Source organism: Oreochromis niloticus, unplaced genomic scaffold (assembly GCF_001858045.2).
Source record: "Oreochromis niloticus isolate F11D_XX unplaced genomic scaffold, O_niloticus_UMD_NMBU tig00007576_pilon, whole genome shotgun sequence".
Lineage (NCBI taxonomy): Eukaryota > Metazoa > Chordata > Actinopteri > Cichliformes > Cichlidae > Oreochromis > Oreochromis niloticus.
The window spans coordinates 47,143-70,084 of record NW_020328654.1 but is presented as its reverse complement, the minus strand read 5'-3'; the positions used below and the strand labels follow the sequence as shown (position 1 = coordinate 70,084).

The 22,942-nt window shown below is 43.1% G+C and overlaps 1 protein-coding gene across 1 annotated transcript; it reads left to right on the top strand.

Moving 5' to 3' along the window:
- Positions 1 to 2,766: 2,766 nt before the first annotated feature.
- On the top strand, positions 2,767 to 13,783 carry LOC106097420 (uncharacterized). Its single transcript, XM_025904918.1, has 4 exons — positions 2,767 to 3,004; positions 7,207 to 7,526; positions 7,688 to 7,861; positions 13,073 to 13,783. Exons 1-4 carry the CDS (start codon positions 2,829 to 2,831, stop codon positions 13,342 to 13,344), a joined length of 942 nt encoding a protein of 313 aa, XP_025760703.1. The 5' UTR covers positions 2,767 to 2,828; the 3' UTR covers positions 13,345 to 13,783.
- The last annotated feature ends 9,159 nt before the right edge of the window (positions 13,784 to 22,942 follow it).

The window sequence follows — 22,942 nt, the reverse complement described above, 5'->3', positions numbered from 1 at the left end:
TGTGAGTGTGTGCCTGTGTAACAGTGCCCTCTAGTGGACGAGCTGGCCTCCTGCACTATGAGCAGTGGCTCTGCAGACAGAAATGAGCTTAGAGCACCTTTATGTAACCCTGGTTAACATAGCTGTCAATAAATAAAAGCCTGTTAGTAAAAACAGTCATAAGAAATATATTACAGGTGATAAATAATAATAAATAATCAATAAATAGATCATAATGGTTAAAAAACTCATTAAAAAAATCAACAATGATGTAATTCATGGTATAGTATTTCATTTGTGTTTAAAAACACTTTAAAGGTTAAAAAACTTGCTAATTCACAGTGTTTTCATGTTAATTCAGGTAAAATGGGTAAAATATGTGTTCAGACTCTTATTGTGAAAAGGCACACTGCAGCGTGACTCCTGTGACCAGCCACACCCAATCGCGTTGTTCCTTCTTTTTGAGAGGGAGAAATGCAGACAGTCCTTGCAGCTGCTGCCTAAACAAGTGAAAAAATATTTAAAAAACAAGCCAGAAGTCTGCATGAAGCCATTTTTGTACTCTGGAGAATATATGTTTGTTTTTCCGATCTGTCCTTGCCTTGGTGACGTTGTGAACGTAACTGAACGGGACTTGGTGAGTAGTGTTGATGAGATGAAGCCTCGTGATGAACTGAAGCTTCCATCCAACTGGTCGATTCATTGTTTGAAGCATTGTGATGATTCATTTGCTCTACTGCGCCATCAAGTGGACTCTGTGATTATAATGATGTGATGTGTAAACCTCTAAACTGAATAAATACATTCTTTTCATGGTTATTTATCCCGAATATTTTCCTCAGTATGTCTGATACAAAAGAGAAAGTGGAAACTATCAGGACAGAGTTTTGATATGATTGTGTAACTGTTAGGGCTGCATATTGTCACTGATTTCTAGAATCGATTCCACGATTCGATTCTGATCATGCATCACTACATATCCATATTTCTATATCTATAAAAAGAAAGCTGACACTTGCCAGACTTTATCAAAGGTGTCAACATCACAGCAGATGCCTTTGTGTCAAAGTAGCTGAGGATAAAACAGAAAAACATGAAGGAGATTTTCCTGGCCTGGATTTTATAAAAAATATTCTGCAGTAAATCAAAAACGAAAGAAAACCATGAATCAACATCTGAACATTACCTGATGCTGCTGAAGTGAAGCAAAGTTACAGAGGTTTGATTACAGACACAGCAAAGGTTTTGCAATAATTTTTAAAAAGTTTAAATTTGTTCAGTATTGAACAGCAGAAATGAGGCTTTCTTTTCGGAAGTAAGTGAAAGGAAACAAACAGCGGCCGACAGCGCTGTAAACAATGGTAGACTATGTTCCTGTGGCAAATTCTCAACCTCGGCTATTAAAAAAGCATGGGAGCAGGATTTGGGGTGTGTGATTCAGGATGACTCTTGGGATAAAATTCTTTACCGGGTCCATGGCTCCTCACTATGTGCCAAACACGGGTTGATTCAATGTAAGATTTTGCACCGCATACACTGGACTAAAGCCAGATTAGCTCAAATATACCCCAACCTTAGCCCTGATTGCGACCGTTGTCATCAAACACCTGCTTCTCTAATACATATGTTTTGGTCATGTCCATCCCTCAAACAATACTGGATTAATATTTTTTTGACTTTATCAAAGATCATCCAGCTAACCCTCCAACCTGTGCCCTTAACTGCTTTGTTTGGGGTTCTTCCTGATACAGTTGTCTTGCCGACGCCCCAAGCGGACTTGGTAGCATTTCTCACCTTATTGGCAAGACGCAGATTATTGTTATGTTGGAAATCCCCTTCTCCCCCATCCTGGGAAATCTGGATCAGAGACGCTTTGCATTTTAGCAAACTCGAAAAGATTAAATTCACCCTGCGTGGGTCTATGGCCAAATTTTTTAAGATCTGGCAACCCTTTTTTGACCATGTTCAGACTTTGCGGTCTCGCAACGCTCCCAATTAGCCAGCTCAGACTTTACTCTATTTTATTTCATCTTATGTTTAAGCATATGGACTCTATTGTGCCTGCGCCTTATGATGGTATCTACTTACCTACTTTATACATATTTCTTTTCTCTTACAGATTTGACTTATCTCTACAACTAAGCTGACCACTCATTATGTTTTTTTTTTTGTTTTTTTTCTCCTTGGTTTGTGTGTTTTGTTTTTTCTGTGTCTCTGTGGGGGTGTGGGCTCTGAAACTCTCCACATCTCTTTGTACACTCAGAAACTGTTATCTTGTACTCCAGGGTTTACTATTCGTATTATTAGACTGGACCCTTTCTTTTTTCTTTTTGTACACCCACTGGTACTCCTATAATTATGAGGTGGGAGTGTATGTTTCATATTGTTTTATGTTCTTCAAAAGGAAAACGGCATATTGTTCAATTTGTCTTTTGTAAAAATGGATGCAGAAAATTTAATAAAAATATATATAAAAAAAAAACAAAACAACGGTAGACTTCTGTGTAACAAGCAAGCGAATAATGCAGAAAACAGATTTTTAGACGGGAAACTGTTCTTGAAGTACAGAGAGAAAGAGAGCGAGAGAGAGAGAGAGCTGTGCATGAAGTGTGATTTTTATCGTGCTCGAAGCGAAACAGCAAAAGTCAGAGTGAAGTCATGACAATATTTATGTGAAGCGTAGTTTGGATCTTCTTTGGCTGCTGGTTCATGTTGTGTTAGGCTCTTGAATAAAACTCCTGCTCAACCGATAACGTGGAGCAACAACAAGCTTTAATACAGTTTTTCTCGTGGCTGTTCACATGCCACCCATTTCCTGTTTGTGGGTAAGTACTGCCGCCTAGTGGCGCATGCATGTACATCAATGTAGATTACGCCACAGTTCAGTCAATATTGTTTGGACAGAGATAAAACCTGCAGCTTCAGAATCAGCGCAAAAAGGGCGTGAACACAAAGCGCGGACCGGCCGACGGATCAGAATCAGCGAGCTGTCGGCTTTCAGCCGCGACCGTGTCCGTGCCGTCGGGTGAGAAAGCCACATCTCACTGATTCTGATCGGTGATCCATAAACGCTTTGTGTTGATGTCTTTGTGCAGAATCCGTGTAGCTGCTCTCATTTACTGTTTTAACTGTTTTGTGGTTGTTGAAGTGTTGTGAGGTTTAACCGCAGATTCTGGTGTTTTGGGCAAAATAAATTTATATTTAAAAATTGATTCAGAATTTTAAGGAATCGATATCATGTTATCCAAGCTAGTAATAATAATAATCCAACCCCAGCCCTAGTGATCACTGTCGGCCTCTCTCGGTTTTAATCATCACTATTCATTTTAAAACTCAGTTTTCGTTTGTTTGTTTGCCGTTTGGATCTTTAGCAGAATTGTTGTCTGAAGGCCAAGAAAGACGCCAAAGCGGATTTACTTTACCAATTAAAAGTCTCAAAGTCTAAATGTGCTGCTCTTTCCAACCTTTACCATCAATGAAACTGTGGAGGAGCTGCTAGAGCAGAAAGGGGTCGAGCTCACACAGTTTGAACATGATGGGTTGTATTTAAACAGCTTGGTGACTAGCAGAGTGTTAAACAGTGAAGAGGAGGTGATGAAGCTGAGCAGGGCGGAGTCACAGACTTTATGTGATGGTGTTGTAGCTGTAAGCAGCGATGATGTGCTGTCAGTGTTTCTCTGTGGAAACATGTTTGGTTTGTTATTAATGAGATGAAGCTTGAATCCCAGCGTGTTCACCTCCTGTTACATGAACAGCATGAAACGTTGTGTGAGGGGAAGATTTGGATGGAACTTGCTGTCTTTGCCTCTCAGTGATTAGAAATGTTATTTCCATGCTGATGTTAGACACACTGATAGATACAGTTTGTTCATACTGACAGCACACACACTGTTCAGCTCGCATAAACACTGTGAGCTCCAACTACTGCTGGATCGCTGCTCTGTGCATGCAAAGCCTGCAGGGAAATGTAGTGCACTACCTGTTACTGTTGCACACGTCTGTGTCACACAGTCAGAAATGTATTGCACGTGTTGTATTTATTAAATCCCAGTTCTTTTAGATTCTTTATGGCCAAAAAAGACACGGCTCAAAGTGGTCTTTTTACTTTAAAAATGATCTTTATTTTACATATCCTGGATATGGAGACCTGAACTCAAAACACACAACCGCAGGTCTGAAGCACAAATGGACGCCTAGTTATTTATATACTTGCTCTCTACGTCACACCACACTTTAAGTTTCGATCAAACAGCCTAGTTGGTTTCACTTTCTACTGCAGTTACCACGCTTCTGCAAAAGCATGTCGTTTCCTGTCAACACTTTTGGCACAGAGTGTACTCAGAGTTAGGCCTTTCTTATATAAAGCAATATAATCAGCATATAAGCATTTAAGATTATGAATTTAAACCTCAATGTATTCTAACCCAACACACAGATGTAGAGGTGAGCAGATATTTGCAGTGACGTGTCCTGAAATAAGCTGATTGTGGGTCTGAATGCTCTGCAGGTCCCTGCTGTGACTACAGTATCAGCCCTGGTCCCACTGTGGATCTTTCTTGGAGCCCCTGGGTGACTCCCACAGTGGAGGAGGGGCTCTTTGTCACAGTGGCTGACCCAGCTCCTGCACCTGGACTCTGGACCCTGCTCCAGGTCATCCACACAAACTCCACAGGAGGTCAGGAGAACATTTGGAGCTGGTGTTCCTCACACGTAGTGGGAATATATTCAGCTCAGTTTTCCTGCTGGGATTACATTTGACTCGAGCAGGCATAGCTGGGAATGAGGAGACACCACATCACTGTGATTGTTGTTGTACAATCTGTTTATTCATGCACTGCTGCAGCTGGTGATGTCACAGTGTTCATGTTTCATGTGTGTGTAAATGTTTTACTTTATATGATGTTTAGAAAAGCAGTCAAACACTCGTACTTCCATAAAACTCTACAGCAAATTAAATGGTTACATCCACCTTTAAACGTCCACACTGATGAAGCAACAACAGGTTTGAACCCCCTGTGTGTAACATCACTGGGGCTGTGCGCTATGACCATGAGCTCATATCCTATCGTCCTGCACACCTCTGTTGTTTGTGAAGCTCGCACACAAGAATTTCACTCACATGTACTGTACCAGTGTACCTGCACTTATTTCAATCAGACATGCTGTCAGTAAATGATTGGTTTCTATTGATTCTACTTCCTGTTGACTAGTTTGATGACAGTGAAACAATCACAGCTGATTGTGTGATGATGTAAACTGTCACTGTTACATTCAGTGTGTGTGACATCATGTTAGTGCAGGCTGATAACAGCCTGGTTATGATGCTGTTAGAAACACATGAACGTGTCCATAGATCAGTGTGTGTTTAACATGAGAGCTTCAGCCCTGCTGATGTGTTCAATAATGATGTGTTCCCTCTATGCTTACGGATCTATGACAAAAGTATGAGCTCAAACTGACATGGCCTACCTTGTGCACAGAGAAAGCAAAAGCCAGATGTGTTTTTCATTCATACCATCAGTGTGTAGTTGGTGCATTGTGTGCTTATTAATTTGATGGCTTGTGTTTACTGTCTGATACAAAAATACAATTTTTACAAAGGTGTGGTGAGTTAAGCAAAGGTTATTCGCTTTTACAAGAAAACTACAATGTTTTGCTGATTGGGTGAAGAGTTTTCTTATTTGTGTGTAGAGTTTTGCAAAAATAGCCAATAGTTACAAAAAATGTGCTCAAGCCATCAGAAAAAACTGTAATACAGGGGCTCAAAAACAACTAACATCTTTATTATAGCGCTCGGAGTCTGATGTTGGCTCATGTGTTGTCATACACCAACATGACGTTCTACTAGTCAAGGCCTCACCTTAACCCACTGATGCTGATCACACAGACCCACTAATAGAACTGTTTGATCAGGTTTATGCAGCGTCACCATTAATGTCACATTTAATCAGACACATTTACATTACAAGCCCAGTACAACCATTATCAGCATGTTAAATTACATTATACATCTGCACTGATTTAAAGTATTTTAACCTGATTCATTGTTTCAGGAGGAGATTTCCATCAAACACTGGATTCTGATTCAGATCAAACTAACAATCCAAAGCAGCAACTTTCAAATCACTGGATTCTTCTTGGTGGCTTTCAGATGAGCTCATGTTACAATCAGCTGCTGTGTGTGTGTTGTTGTGTAGCTGAAGCTCTGACTCACATTTCATATGTGACCAAAGGAAACTTGGTGCTGTGTGACACACTTTAGATTCTCTGCTGCTGCTTTGAACTCTTCAAACTAAAGAGCCAAACTGATGATTGATTGTGCAGCTCTGACATGGCACCAAATGTCCCTGTTATCAGCTGCTGGATGGACGTTATCAGAGCTTTTTAGTCCCACACGGATCACCAGGAGCTCCTCCTCGGTCTGCAAACAGGCTCAGCAGCTCTGATCATTCATTGGAGTCAGCACAGAGTGTGGAGACATCTAGTGGTCGTGGAGAGTAGCGCGATCAAAGCTCTGCTGGTGAATGTAGTTACTGTAAGGTCTCTGATGGAGCTCTGTGATTGGTGGATTGTCCAAACTAAATTAAGTTTCTTTGTCCTCTGATAAACCATGAATGGACCGATCAGCTGATCAGCAGTCAGGACATCAGTGTCGTGACACGAGTACTGGATCAAATGTGACCCTGAGCTTTGTTTTGACCAACAAAGTTCACATCCTGCTTCTTCTTCCAGTTCAAACATGCAAAAGTTCATTGGTTTCCACAGCAGAGCCTGACACAGCGCTCCACGCCTTCTCCTCATCACATTTGTGCTTCCTGACGTGCAGCTGCTTCCTAAACTTCCAGACTTCTAACTTTATTCATAGGGAGGAGATCACTCCACTGCACTGCAGACAGACTTCACACTTTCATGAATTCCTTCTAAGGCCTGATGTGGCTTTGCTTCCTGCTACAGGACACATTTATTCACACCTTATGAACCAATCAGGAGCCTCCTACCTGTTCCCACAGCCGCCTCATTAATAAAAGGAAGTCAGTGTTTCTGTGAGCCGACGAGCTGAACTCAGACTTTTCGCTTATGCCACGTCTTATTTCTTTCTTTATTGTATTTATTTATTTGACCTGCACAGTGATTTTATTTCTATATGTAGATATTTGATATTCTGTAACTGAAGCTGTGTCCACGTTTGATCTCAAAGTGACACATGGACTCTGTCTGTGTCCTCAGTTTCCCAGCATGCCTCGGCTGTGGAGCTGAGGGAGAGCTGTTTGTCCTGCTGCCCTGTGAGTTTCCCACTTTTGAACTGGACCGCCCCACAGTGGTGTGGAGTCGCTCCGACCTCAGTCCTCCAACCGTCCACCAGCATCAAGGAGACGAACTGAAAGATCCAAACCAGCGTTACAGCGGCCGAACATCCATGAAGACTGACGCTCTGGAAACTGGAGACCTCAGCCTGAACCTGACCAACCTCCACCTGTCTGACAGCGCCACCTACACCTGCTCCGTCAGATCATTTAGACTGAGAGATGTCCCACTGCAGGTCAAAGGTCAACATCAAACCAAAACCCTGCTGTAGACGATCACAATCACTCTGAACTTTTAATATTGTCACAATAAGCATGCTTGCTTCACCATTTTAAATCTAAGCATATTCTTTAATGCATTACATTCGGTCAAAGGTCACCTGGCAATTTGTGTTTCTCTACAGAACCATTTCCATCCTGGGCCACAGCTCTGCTGGTTCTGCTGGTTCTGCTGGCTCTTCTGGTTCTCCTGGTTCTGCTGGTTCTCCTGGTTCTTCTGGTTCTCCTGGTTCTCCTGGTTCTTGTTCTCATCGTCTCTGGAGGTCTTTTATTTCATTTCTGGCACTATTTTAAGTCAGGTGAGTGTCTCCTACTACACTACCCATAATGCCGATGGTTAGCAGGTAGGGGTGGGTTTTGATTAGTGATTAAATCGATTCTAGCTTGGATAACATCATATTGATTCATTAAAATCCTGAATCGATTTTTAAATATAAATGTATTTTACCTGAAACGCCTGAATCTCAGGTTAAAGCTCCCACAGTTTCAACAACCATCAAACAGCTAAAACAGTAACTGAGAGCAGGAACACGGATTCTGCACAAAGACGCATCAGAATCAGTTTCATCTAAAAATCTCTGTTTTCTGCATTATTGGCTTGTTGTTACCCACCAGTCTACCGTTGTTGACAGCGCTGTCGGCCGCTGGGTTTGTTGTTGTTTTTGATTTAGTCTCATTTCTGCTGCTCAAAACTGAACAAACTTTGTAAAATGATGCAAAACTGCAAAACTCTCAGCTGTGTCTGTAATCAAACCTCTGTAACTTTGCTCTGCTTCACTTCATCAGGTCATGTTCATATGTGTTTTTGTTCTACTGCAGAATAGTTTTAAGGTCATCTGCTATAAAAAGCCAGGCCAGGAAAATCTGCTTCATGTTCTTCTGTTTTATCCTCAGTGACTTTGACACAAAGGCCTCTGCTGTGATGCTCACACCTCTGATGAAGCCTCACAGTGTCAGCTTTCTTTTATAGATATAAAAATATGGAAATGAATGATAATATTTCTGACTGTCTGAGGCAAACTTCAGCGATTAAAAGTGAATGGATTGTAGAAATGAGTGAGGATACTGTTAGGGTTCAATGTTGAGAGAGGAATCCATAAATAACCACAGATCCAGCCGTGTGCAATTTAGACGGCATTTTAATGAATACACACGTGCGGAGTCCGAACGCTGTACAGATTCAGCGTCGAACTGAACTTAAAATAATTAGACAAAGGTTTTATAGAGGTGAGCATTGTACCACCCCCTCTTCTGTTGTTAGGCAGATTTATACAGCATACGTCACTCAAAACCACAAATGTTCTGTCAACAACCTTTAACATAGTTTTAAAGAACATTGTCTTCGGGTCGGTGCTTCCCCTCAGCTCGTCTTGGCTATCGCTTCCCTCTGGGAGATCTGGTGCACTTCCTCTAAGTACTTCGGCACAATTCTGCAATTGCAGCAAAAACCCATCTTCACTTCTTACTTACCAAAATAGATCTATTATGGTGTGTATGTGTGTGTCTGCAGTGTATGCTATGTATGTGTCATGACCTCTCCTGCACTCCGGCTCACCTCACACCCCTCGTCCTAGCCAGACATAAGGCCTGTGCTCGTGCACAGCTGAACTATGTGTGACTTCTAAATGTCACACTCAAATGATGATACTCAAACCATGAAGGAAACTTACTCAAACTGAACATAAATGAAACTTAAGACTTACTCAAAAGGATATAAGTGATAAATGATACAAACTTAACTCTTAGCTCTAAAGAATATAAGGATATAAGGATATAACTCCAGGCATATGTCATGTAAGCAGGTGTGTTGCCATTCCTTTCAGAGCTCCTGTCCTCCTCACCATGTATTGGCTGATCCTTAACGCCTGCCAAGAGTTTCTGACCTTCACTTGACCAGGAGCCACAGCTCTTTAATAAGTTCAAATGCAATCATGTATAAAAGATTAAAATCATTTTCATAACACAGGTTTTCCTTCTCAGATCTGCCAATATGTTTGCTCCTCCTAATATAGTCTAAAAGCAACCCCAAGCAAAGCAATTTGAACTTTCCCCCTATCAGTGATCCCTCTAACTAAGTGTGTGTGTGTATGTCTCGTCTGTCTGTGGGTGCACAGAGTGTGCATCTGCTCTCTGAACAGTTTCACTTCTGCAAAAGCATGGCTTGCAGACGCATTTCCTGTCAGCCTGCAGTCAGCTTCTCACCCACTGAAGACTTCAGTATAAGAATACAAAACATTCAAAAACCTTTAAATTATAGATTCAACTCAACAATTTAAAGTGGTTCTTACTGGACCTATAATAAAGACTTATATAATACCAATATATTTGAACATCTGAATGCATCTGAATGCAACATCACTCTCAATCATGAAATGTTAATGATGATTATACTAATAGCAGCAAATAATAGCAGGAAAATATTTCTATTCTTCACTGCCCTGTTAGCAGGTGTCCTCTGGTGGCTCCTTGACTGTCACACAATAATGTGCTGACAGGAAATGTTGCAGCAGCTTCAGTAAATGTTCCTCCCTGAGTTGTGCTCAGTCATGTGGTGGAGAGCTTCAGATGTTCAGAGCAGGAGAGCTCCAACAAGACCAGGACTGTGTATTTTCCACCATCTGCTGACATCACAATATAACTGGTTACTGTTAGTAGTGCAGTGTCAGTGGGTGCATTTGACCAAAACCAGAGTGGAAACGGTCACAGATGTGGTGTTTCTTCAAGCAGGCTGTGAGGTGGGCAGCAAGCGGCTTCTCAACAAGCTTTGACCTGAAAGAGAAACTGATCTATAATGTTGATGTAATGTTGGATCTAAGCCGGGTTTGCTGAGCTTTGCTTCCACAACGGCATGTTTGAAAAAGCTAGAACACTCCAGTCTGAAGAAAAGCGTTAAAAAGGTTTACAAGGCAAAAAGCTTTGTGGGGAGAATCTCTGAGGGAGCTGCAGACGGCTGATTCTCATCAAATGTCACAGGTGTAAAAGTAGAGCAGCAGTGAGCTGCCACAACAAGAATGCTCTGGGGGGGTTTGTCATTGATTTCGTTGATCTTATCTACAGAAAATCAGACTTTTGTTGCCGTCTGCTTTAGAGCCACATTTATAGGTGAGGCAGCTCGAGACGCAACAGCTGATTTTGGAATTTCTCCCATTTTCTGATCTGAGTTTTGTTTCTGAAGTTTCAAATAGACTCATTTATCCAATGGCACGTCCTCAAGTGAAGGTCAACAAAGACACAGTCGTGGTCACTCAAACCTACATCCTCCGCAGACACGTTGCTGATGCTGAGGCCCAAAGAAAGGAAGCGTGTGAGACATGGCCAACTGTGGAGGCTCAGTCTGTCTGTTCTTCTGCTCTTCATCCAACATGTCTGCAGCACTTTACAGGACGCTGCAGACTAGTTACCAAAGAACGAGTCAGGAACACATCAGGAACAAACTGAGACACACAAGTTTTACAGAGACCCAACGAAGATGAAGAGAAAGCTGCTGTAACCTGGAGACCTCAGTCTGACCCTGAAATACCCACAGATGGAGACACAAACACCTCCACCTGCACCGTCTGCAGCAGGGAGGGAAACATCCTGCTGAAGAAACAAGTGCTGCTCACTGTCAGGGCTCAGTGCTGTAGATGCAGGTCAGAGGTCAGAGGTCATGGTGGGACCAGTATCAGTTTACTCCATTTAATCCATTCAGCCTGTGGCTGATAATGTTTCTAATAATGACAAACTGGAAACACAACTTTACGATTGTTTCTTTAACCTCATATTTCCTGAAGTATTCAGACACTTATTTGAAGCCCCTTCAGCAGGAATCACAGCAGCAGCTGTTTTTGATGCAACGAGCCTCGTCCACACCTGGAGTTTCTGTCCTTCTACTTTCTAAATACTCACAGGCTCAGGCAGTGGGCTCACAAAGAGGGGGCTCTGAGCCCTTTATCGTTTGCAGTGCTGATGAACACTCTGATGTTTGCAGACAAAGTTATGATCTGTAGTGAGAGTGAGGAGGAGAGTCTGCAGAGAAGAGAAAGTACAAACAAGGAGAGATGAGGAGGAGGTCAGGGCTGATTGATTTATGACAGGAGGAGAGCAGTAAGAGTGAAGAGGAGGAGATGGCAGTGAGACCTGCTGTGATGGAGACGGTGGCACACAGACAGGAGGAGCTGCAGGTGGCAGAGCTGAAGATGCTGAGAGTTTGGTTGGAGCTGAGCAGCATGGACAGGATTAGAAAGAAGAAGATCAGAGGGATCGCTCAGGTCCAGCAGAGCTGCAGTCAGACTGTGTGCTGGATGCTCCACTCCAGAAACTGACTCAGTGTGTGTGTCAAGTTCACACAGTGCAGAAACAAACAGCCTTCACTTTACAACATGATCACAGGTTTATTGATCCATCAGAGCAGCTGGAAGGAAGAGACGAGCTCCTGAACATTTCCTGATGCTGCTGCAGAAACAAAGTGATTCATTATTAGTTTGATTAGATCTTTAATGTCACAGCTGTCTGAAACATGCTGATGTCACACAGTTTGATCAGACTGTGCATTGGTACATAGTGTTGGTTTTACCTGCATGATTTTATTGTCATGTTTGTTTATTGATATTTAAATATCAGGTTTTATCCTGATATTGTGTGTTTTAGTGTTGTTGCACAATATTCTTTTAATCCACTGTGGATGCAATCCACAGCAGGGCAGGGGTGTCCCTCTGCCTGCATCTGGTGGTGCTACGACGGAGGCCGTGTTCAGGTGTGGAGTGGGGCGGGGCTGTGACGCGCTGTCAGGAGGAGACAGGTCTGTGACAGGAGCCCCGCCCCCTTGTTCTTCTGGCCGGCGTGGTTTCCATCCTGGGAGAGAAATTCCTCTCCTGTTTCAGATAAGGAACATTTGCCCGCGTGTGGCTGGTCTGTGGGATTATGGGAATTTTAGCCTATGGAAACATTTGTTTAGCCTTTGTGTTGACAGTGTAGAGTTATTTCTGCGGGCAGTGTTTTTAGCGTGTTGAGACTCTTTTTATTGTATAGGGGATTTAACCTGTAACTCTGGTTGTGTCTGTTTCCATGGAAATAAATGGTGTGTTTAAGGCCAACTTAGTGTCTGTGCCCTGAGCACTGACCCACTCACTCCCCTTCTACTTGTATGTGAACGCACTTTGAGGTGCAGATTTAGATCCACCACTTTTAGCGGCTCCACTAACACTGAAGCCTCACACAGAAAGTCATTTCCATGTGCCGTTTATTTACTTTCCGGCTCTTTGAAACTTCGCTGCCAAATGTGGAGGAAAAGTTTTATCTGTAGCTATCTGCAGCATGTATAAACTGATATTAATCTTTAACAGGGCTGTCAAAACTGAGAGCAAACAAAAGAACTGCTGTATAATGCCATCCACCCACTTAGTTTAATTGGTCACATGACTGCATCATATGACTAAAATGCGTCATTGTTTTCAAAGGGCTCAGTTTTTGCAGTCCAGATTGCAACATGAAAACTGCCTTTTCAAAAAGCTCAGTATATTATATCTCAGCTACAGCAGGACTGTGCGGTGACGCGCTGTCAGGAGGAGACAGGTCTGCGACAGGAGCCCCGCCCCCTTGTTCTTCTGGCCGGTGTGGTTTCCATCCCGGAAGAGAAATTCCTCTCCTGTTTCAGATAAGGAACATTTGCCCGCGTGTGGCTGGACTGTGGGATTATGGGAATTTTAGCATATGGAAACATTTGTTTAGCCTTTGTGTTGACAGTGTAGAGTTATTTCTGCAGCAGGGTTTTAAGTGTGTTGAGACTCTTTTTATTGTATAGGGGATTTAACCTGTAACTCTGGTTGTGTCTGTTTCCATGGAAATAAATGGTGTGTTTAAGGCCAACTTAGTGTCTGTGCCCTGAGCACTGACCCACTCACTCCCCTTCTATTTGTATGTGAACGCACTTTGAGGTGCAGATTTAGATCCACCACTTTAAGCGGCTACACTAACACTCAGAGAGTCAGTTGGAGGTGGAGGAGGGGGCGGAGTCTGTCCGGCTGCCTGAGGACACTCAGGTGGAGTGGTGGCACCGTCCTGAGAAGCCTGACAAACAGCAGCAGCATCACAGAGACCGAGTGAAAGAAAGACGAGCGTGTGAAAAGCGGACAGTTCAGCCTGACCCTTAAACACCCCACAGAGAGAGACAGATACAGCTGTGTGGCCTGGAGCCAGGGAAACATCATCGGATGGAGAGTCGTGCTGCTCACAGTTACAGGTGTTTGTTCACTTTCACTTGGTTCTCTCTGCTTTCACTTATTATTTTATTGTGTTTCTGTGTGAAGCTGTCGTGTCTCCTCTGCAGGGACGGTTCAGGTCCAGGATCAAACATCAGGAACAGAAGCAGCTCCATTGATCCGACTCCTCTGATGGCTGATCAATCAGTTTGATCTGTTTGATTATTGATCAGTGATGTCAGAGTGGAGTCAGTGTGATGGTATGAAATATATCTGAAACTATCATAAACATGTTTTATCATATAACTCATTTTTCTACATTTTCTTCTACAGATCAGTTTATGTCAGTATGTCCATGAAGGTTCTCCATCATCCAGGTCATCGTAGTCGAAGGAGCTTGGAAAGAAAAGCGTCTGGACTTCTTTAAGTTGCTTGAAGACGTTTCACCTTCATCTGAGAAGCTTCTTCAGTTCTAGGGCTTAAATCTGGGACTCTTCAAATGGTGAAGAGTCCCAGATTTAACTCTGTTGGAGTGTCCCCCTAAGATCCCTTCCCAGACGCCTTAACGCCCACTCTCATCCTGGGCCATCTGACCTCAGGAAATCCCATGATAGGGTGAGAGACAAGCTTGTAGACAAACAGCTTTTTACACTATAATTACCTGTTTGAGTCCAGTGAGTGTCAATGACAGGAAATCCTCACCTGGTGGTGAGTGAGAGAAACCACAGCAGAGACCTCTGTGTTTAAGAAATGGATGGTTATGGTCGCTGATGCTCTCAGCTGGCTCAGGTTTCACACCAGCACACAGGTACGAGTGCACAAGCTCCCACTGTGGAGTAGACACTACAGGGACTACATGTGAACGCCTGTGGAACTGTTCACACAGACTGTGTAGTTACAGGAAGCTGCCAGCAGGTGGCAGCGACTAGCTGAACCTCCAGGCCGTGACAGCCAAATCCAGAAACAACACTAACAAACATAACAAGAAAACACAAACAAGAAGAATGACCACTGACACAGGTCTCGGGAACAGTCACCATTTCTGATAATCTTTAATAACATGATGTTTACCAGGAATGAGTATCAGTTGTGATTCATCTGAGGTTAGCTGGGCTCTTGTTAACCAACCAACTCTGAGATGCTTGGAGGAAAGGTTGTACTTTGCTGAGTTGGCTTCATTAGCCATGAAGAAAAGACTAGCTGGTCAGCTGGATTGTTGTCGGTAGACACAGGCTTCCATTGTCTTACTCTAGTGAACTGTTTGATCTGTTCTTTTCAAACCATAGATGGCCACCGCTGGAGATTGACCACTGCCAGCTTCATCTGAAACTCAAGGTTGAGGTCACAAAACCACAAGACAGAAATAATCCCAAGGTTTTTCTTTGCCCAAGAAGCTGTGGAACATTTGCTGAATGTCAGTTATACTGCAAAGGGTTTGCACTTGAAACATACAAGCAAACTGTTATTTAGACCTGAGCCTGGCGTAGCACATGAAAAAGGGACATAGTATTGTACTGAGCACTGAAGTTACACTCAGTAGCACAGGAACAGAGCGGGAGGGAGAGAGAGAGAGCCAGGGACAACAACGTCATATTAAAAAGGTATAGTAATCATCCACAACTATTTTCAGTTGCAGATCATAAAGGATTCAGAAAGTTTATTCATGCAGGCCCATATGACAGAGAATATGCATCTTCTTTTTGTTTTCATATTTTAATTTATATTTAATTGTGTTGTGGTTTGCAGTGTTTTGTGTTGTTTCACTTTACATTGGTTTAAAAGGAAAAAGCTGAAAATTTAAATAGTTAAAAGTTGAAAAGTTGGTTTTTGTATTATATGATTTATTCAGTACATTTTATCTGGAGTGAATAAATAAAAGTATATTTGCGGTGGCCCCTACAGACAAAGCAGCACGTACAAACTCCAAAACATGTACAAACACAACAGAAGTGCTCCAGGATGCGCAGTGTTGAGCTTTTGTTACCTAGTGGCTACACAAGCCAGCAAGTACCAACAACCGGATTTGGTGTGTGGTAGTAACAGGTAAATGAACTTTTTTTTAAATTATTTGAATATATATGAGTGCTTGTGTATAAATACACAAACAATACACATATGCTTTCAACTGTGTAATTTAAGTGATCTAGGTAGCTCTGTTTTGGAAGTTCAGTTCATGCTACAAATGTGTTTTGGAGTTTGTACGTGCTTTGTCTCTAGGGGCCATTTAAACATATATGTATATAAACATATATTTATATAAACATATATAAATAAAAACACTTTTTTAACATTAGTAATTCCTTTTGTGCATAATTTTTATATTATTGTTAATAATAAATTAATTAAAGCAACAAAACAACTGAAGAGCCAGTTCTCTGGTCCCCTCCCCAATCAGACCAGGAGTGACATGTTTAGCCGCATGTTCTCCTTAAATTGCTGGGTGTCTGAGTGGTGTCCCAGAAACGATGTGGGCTTCATAGATAATTGGCAAACCTTCTGGAGGAAACCTGGTCTTGGAGAGACGGCATCCATCCCACTTTGGATGGAGCAGCTCTCATTTCTAGAAATATGGACAAATTTATTAAACCCCCCAAAATATGACTATCCAGAGTTGGGACCAAAGAGTAAAACAGTGAAATGTGGATTATTAAATATTAGGTCTCTCTCCTCCAAGTCTCTGTTAGTACATGACTTAATAATTGATCAACAAATCGATTTACTCTGCCTTACAGAAACCTGGTTGCAGCCGGATGATTATGTTAGTTTATATGAATCAACACCCCCGAGTCATTCTAACTACCAGAAACCTCGAAGCACAGGCCGAGGGGGCGGTGTGGCAGCAATTTTTCACACCAGCCTATTAATCAACCAAAGACCCACACAGACTTTTCATTCATTTGAAAGCCTGATGCTTAGCCTCGTCCACCCCAGCTGTAAAACTCAGAAACCAGTCTTACTTGTTATCATCTATCGTCCACCTGGGCCTTACACAGAGTTTCTCTCTGATTTCTCAGACTTTTTATCTGATTTAGTGCTCAGCTCAGATAAAATAATTATTGTGGGTGATTTTAACATCTATGTAGATGCTAAAAATGACAGCCTCAACATGGCATTTAATCTGTTATTAAACTCAATTGGCTTCTCTCAAAATGTAAAAGAACCCACCCACCACTTTAATCACACTCTAGATCTTGTTTTAACATATGGCGTAGAAACTGAACATTTAACAGTGTTTCCTGAAAACCCTCTGCTGTCTGATCATTTCCTGATAACATTTACATTTACAATAATCGATTACACAGCAGTGGAGAGTAGACTTGAAAACTAAGGTCTCAAATCAGAAGTACCTGACTCCGTGGTATGATTCTCAAACACGTAGGCTAAAGCAGATAACTCGTAAGCTGGAGAGGAAATGGCGTGTCACAAATTTAGAGGATCATCATTTAGCCTGGAGAAATAGTTTGCTGCTTTATAAGAAAGCCCTCCGCAAAGCCAGAACATCTTACTATTTGTCACTGATTGAAGAAAATAAGAACAACCCCAGGTTTCTCTTCAGCACTGTAGCCAGGCTGACAAAAAGTCAGAGCTCTACTGAGCCAACAATCCCTTTAACGTTAACTAGTAATGACTTCATGAACTTCTTCACAAATAAAATTTTTATCATTAGAGAAAAAATTACCAATAATCATCCCACAGATGTAATATTATCTACAGCTACTTTTATTACCATCAATATTAAGTTAGACTCTTTTACTCCAATTGATCTTTCTGATAAGATAAGATAAGATAATTCTTTATTGTCATTGCACAGTCATACATAGTACAGTAGTACAATGAAATTGGAAAAACTGTCCTACGTCGGCACTACATATAACACAACACGACACGATATGACACATCACAACGCAACACAGACAACACAACACAGTATATTAACTTAGAAATAAAAAAGAAGAATAAGTGTTATGTGTATTGCACACTGTTATTATTGCACATTAATTATTATTGCACCTTGTTATAAATATAAATATTATTATTGTTATTGTTTTAAACATTGTTACCTCCCCCTAAAAAAAGTCCAGGCAGGTAGCCAATCAGGTCAGTTATTTGCATTGATTAGGGCTATTGCCCTGTTGTAAAAGCTGTCCTTGAGTCTGTTTGTTCGGGACCTCAGCAGCCTGAACCTCCTGCCAGACGGCAGCAGCTTAAACACCCGGTGTCCTGGGTGTGTACAGTCTCGTAGGATGCTGCGTGCCCTCTTGAGACAGCGAGTGCTGTACGGGTCCTTCAGGGAGGGAAGAGGATGTCCAATGATTTTTTGGGCCATATTAATGACCCTCTGGAGTGCCTTTCTGTGTGCTGTGGTGCAGCTGGAGAACCATACACCGATGCAATATGTCAGCACACTTTCAATGGAGCAGCGGTAGAAGACAGTCAGCAGCTCCTTCTTCAGGTCCATTTTTCTGAGGATTCTCAGAAAGTGGAGACGCTGTTGGGCCTTCTTTAAGACCGCAGAGGTGTTAGAGCTCCATTGGAGGTCTGTGTCTATGTGCACACCCAGAAACTTGAAACTGGAGACCCTTTCCACGCACTCCCCGTTGATGCTGACAGGCTGCAGCTCGGACTTCCTCCTTCTGAAGTCAACTACCAGTTCTTTTGTCTTGGTGGTATTGAGGTCCAGGTTGTTATCTACACACCAATCTGACAGCCTCTGAACTTCAGCTCTGTACGCCGTCTCATCTCCCCCAGAGATGAGCCCCACCACGGTGGTATCATCTGCAAACTTGATGACTGCATTGTCTGGGTGGGTACTAACACAGTCATGTGTGTACAGAGTGTACAGTAGGGGACTCAGTACACAGCCTTGTGGAGAGCCGGTGTTGAGGCTGAGGGCTGAGGAAAGATGAGGCCCCACTCTAACTCTCTGTGCACGGTCTGAGAGGAAGTCTCTGATCCAGCGGCAGGTGGTAGAAGGAAGTCCGATTTCCAGCAGTTTAACTATTAGTCTGTCCGGGAGTATCGTATTGAAAGCAGAGCTAAAGTCAACAAAGAGCAGCCTGGCGTAACGGCCCTGCACTTCCAGGTGAGAGATGGTGGTGTGGAGCGTTGTAGCAATGGCATCTTCAGTTGATCTGTTAGCTCTGTATGCGAACTGGAGTGGGTCGAGTGTGGGTGGCAGGCAGGACATGATGTGACGTCGGACCAGTTTCTCGAAGCACTTCATTATAACAGGTGTTAGAGCAACTGGTCGGTAGTCGTTGAGGCTGCTAATGTTCGTACGCTTTGGCAGTGGGACAATTGTGGCTGACTTAAGGCACGGTGGGATGCAGGACTGGGACAGTGAAGTGTTGAAGATCTTAGTGAAGACCCCAGCCAGCTGGTCTGCACACTCTTTTAGGACCTTTGCGGTTACCCCATCTGGTCCGGCGGCCTTCCTGGGGTTCACTGCCCTCAGTGTGCGCCTCACCTCATATTCCTGCACTATGAGGCTTGGGCTGCTGCTGCTGTCCGATGTTTTTGCTGCTGCTGCCTCTGGTCCCTTCACCTCAAAGCATGCGAAGAAGTGGTTCAGCTCCTCCGCAAGCTCCGCATTGCCCTCAGTCAACGTGGTATTGCAAGGTTTGTAGTTGGTTAAGTGCTGAACTCCCTGCCATACCTCTCGTGAGTTGTTGTTGCTGAAGTGGTCTTCGATCCTTCTCTTGTACGCTGCCTTGGCTTCTCTGATGCCTCTTTTCAACTCAGATCTGGCTGCACTGTACTGCACACCATCACCGGATCTAAAAGCGGCGTCACGTTGCTTCAGCAGGACCTGGACCTCTTTAGTCATCCAGGGTTTCTGGTTGGAATACACCCGGAGACGTTTGTCCACAGTGACACTGTTGACACAGAAGTTAATATATGAGAGCACTGATGTTGTGTGCTCTTCAAGGTCCTGATGTTCAAACACGCTCCAGTTCGTGTTTTCAAAACAGTCCTGCAGCTGATGTGATGCACCTTCTGGCCAGGTTTTCACAGTTTTTGTGACTGGGGGGGCTCTTCTCCTAATGGGAGTGTATGCAGGGATCAGCAGCACGGACATGTGGTCTGACAAACCTAGATGTGGTAGAGGGGTTGCTCTGTAGCCTTTTTGGATGTTGCTGTAGGCTTTATCCAATGTGTTTTTCCCCCTGGTTAATATGCTGTTCAAATCTGGGGAATACTGACCTTAAATCAGCATGGTTGAAGTCCCCAGCTATAATGTGCACTGCGTTTGGATGGGAGTTCTGCTGGTTGCTTATTGTCTTGTGCAGCTCCTCCATGGCCGAGTTAGCATTAGCATCGGGTGGTACATACACGGCCGTTACCATGACAACAGTAAACTCGCGAGGTATGTAGACGGGTCTGCACTTCACAGTCAAATATTCCAAATCCGGGGAACAATGGCTGTCTACAGTCTTTGTGTTTTTGCACCAGCTGTCATTGGTGTAGATGCATAAACCCCCTCCTTTGATCTTACCGGAGTGGCCGTTCCTGTCGTGACGGTGGACCGTGCAGCCTGCTAGCTCAATAGCCGAGTCCGGAATTGATGGCTGCAGCCAAGTCTCTGTGATCAATATTATGCTGCTGTTCCGTACACACTTGTTGACTGCAATCTGTAATCTCAGTTCGTCGATTTTGTTGGTTATGGACCTGACGTTAGAGAGGAAAATACTCGGAAGCGGTGGCTTAAATGGCTATTTCTTTAGCCGTGCTAGTGGGCCCGCCCTGCAGCCACGCTTTTGCCTCCTTTGTTTACGTTTCCTCTTTGTCTTGCCGCTGGGAAGAACCAACCACGGAGACCCTGGAGCTCTTATTATGTCCTCCGGAATGCCGTGAAAATTGTGGTAGTCCGATGTAATGCTCCTTGCACAGCGTAATCCCAAACTCAGAAGGTCCTAACGACTGTAAGTGGACTCTACTCGTTGTATAATAATAAAAAACACACACATCCACACAGATACACGTAGAAAAAGTAAAAAACAAAACACCGAACGTGAGGAGCAGTGAGCCGCTGCGTCTGTGCGCGCCGCCATCTTGTCATCTGAGTTAACTTCAATAATTACTTCCTCCAAACCATCAACGTGTCTTTTAGACCCCATTCCTACAAAACTGCTCAAAGAAGTCCTGCCATTAATTAATGCTTCAATCTTAAATATGATCAACCTATCTCTAATAATCGGCTATGTACCACAGGCCTTCAAGCTGGCTGTAGTTAAACCTTTACTCAAAAAGCCATCTCTAGACCCAGTTGTCTTAGCTAATTATAGGCCAATCTCCAACCTTCCTTTCATATCAAAAATCCTTGAAAGAGTAGTTGTCAAACAGCTAACAGATCATCTGCAGAGGAATGGCTTATTTGAAGAGTTTCAGTCAGGTTTCAGAGCTCATCACAGCACAGAAACAGCTTTAGTGAAGGTTACAAATGATCTTCTTATGGCCTCTGACAGTGGACTCATCTCTGTGCTTGTCCTGCTAGACCTCAGTGCAGCGTTCGATACTGTTGATCATAATATCCTATTAGAGCGATTAGAACATGCTGTAGGTATTACAGGTACTGCACTGCAGTGGTTTGTATCATATCTATCTAATAGACTCCAATTTGTACATGTAAATGGAGAGTCCTCTTCACCCACTGAGGTTAATTATGTTCCACAGGGTTCAGTGCTGGGACCAATTCTATTTACATTATACATGCTTCCCTTAGGCAGCATCATTAGAAGACATAGCATGAATTTACACTGCTATGCTGATGACACCCAGCTCCATCTGTCCATGAAGCCAGGTAACACACACCAATTAGTTAAACTGCAGGAATGTCTTAAAGACATAAAGACCTGGATGGCCGCTAACTTTCTGCTTCTTAATTCAGATAAAACTGAGGTTATTGTACTCGGCCCTGAAAATCTTAGAAATATGGTATCTAACCAGATTCTTACTCTGGATGGCATTACCTTAGCCTCCAGTAATGCTGTGAGGAACCTTGGAGTCATTTTTGACCAGGATATATCCTTCAACGCACATATTAAACAAATATGTAAGACTGCTTTCTTCCATTTGCGCAACATCTCTAAAATTAGAAATATCCTGTCTCTTAGTGACGCTGAAAAACTAATTCATGCATTTATTACTTCCAGGCTGGACTACTGTAATTCAGGATGTCCTAAAAACTCACTGAAAAGTCTTCAGCTAATCCAAAATGCTGCAGCAAGAGTCCTGACAGGGACTAGAAAGAGAGAGCAGATTTCTCCTGTTTTGGCTTCCCTTCATTGGCTTCCTGTTAAATCCAGAATTGAATTCAAAATCCTGCTCCTCACATACAAGGTCTTAAATAATCAGGCCCCATCTTATCTTAATGACCTTGTAGTACCATATCACCCTATTAGAGCACTTCGCTCTCACACTGCAGGCTTACTTGTTGTTCCTAGAGTATTTAAAAGTAGAATGGGAGGGAGAGCATGTCACGGCTGCCAGGGCGAGTCGTGTGGCGAAGGAGGAAAAGGACCCAGAATGCAGGCAGTTGGCTGGTGATGAGAGTGACGTTTATTTACAGAAGTGGCAGTGACAGAACAGGCAGTGAGGAATGACAAATGACTGCAGGAACCTAAACTGGGAAAACAAAATGACAAACCTGTGAGCATAAGAAACAGGGTGCGGGGCAGAGAGACACAGACAGAGGAACTGAATACCGTGGAACGACGAATCGGCAACAGGCAGGAGAACACACAGGGCTTAATCACACACAGCAGTAATCGGGGGATGAGAGACAGGACGGCAACACACCTGGGAGAAATCAGAGCAGACGGGACAGGGCTTCCCCTGAACAGAACACACTCACATGAGAAGGAGAAACTCAGACAGAGAACCAGACAAGACACTGAACTAAACAGACAGATTCACAAGCAGACAGTGTGACACCATAGACAGACAGAACACAGTAGTCGGACCAGGGCAGGCACAGAACAGAAACCTAAGAAATGGCTAATCACAATGGAAAACATAATCAGAATAAACAAAAGCATAAAGAAACACAAAACACTGAGTCGGCAGCCTCAGGACCATGACAGAGCCTTCAGTTTTCAGGCCCCTCTTCTGTGGAACCAGCTTCCAGTTTGGATTCGGGAGACAGACACTATCTCTACTTTCAAGATTAGGCTTCAAACTTCCCTTTTTGCTAAAGCAGGC

What these genes read in the sequence shown, in the direction of transcription:
- LOC106097420 (XM_025904918.1), top strand. Translation starts at nt 2,829, where the DNA reads ATGCATGTACATCAATGTAGATTACGCCACAGTTCAGTCAATATTGTT. An exon ending in TGTCCCACTGCAGGTCAAAG is followed by an intron (nt 7,527 to 7,687) that starts GTCAACATCAAA and finishes GTTTCTCTACAG; the next exon opens with AACCATTTCCATCCTGGGCC. An exon ending in CTGGCACTATTTTAAGTCAG is followed by an intron (nt 7,862 to 13,072) that starts GTGAGTGTCTCC and finishes ATTATATCTCAG; the next exon opens with CTACAGCAGGACTGTGCGGT.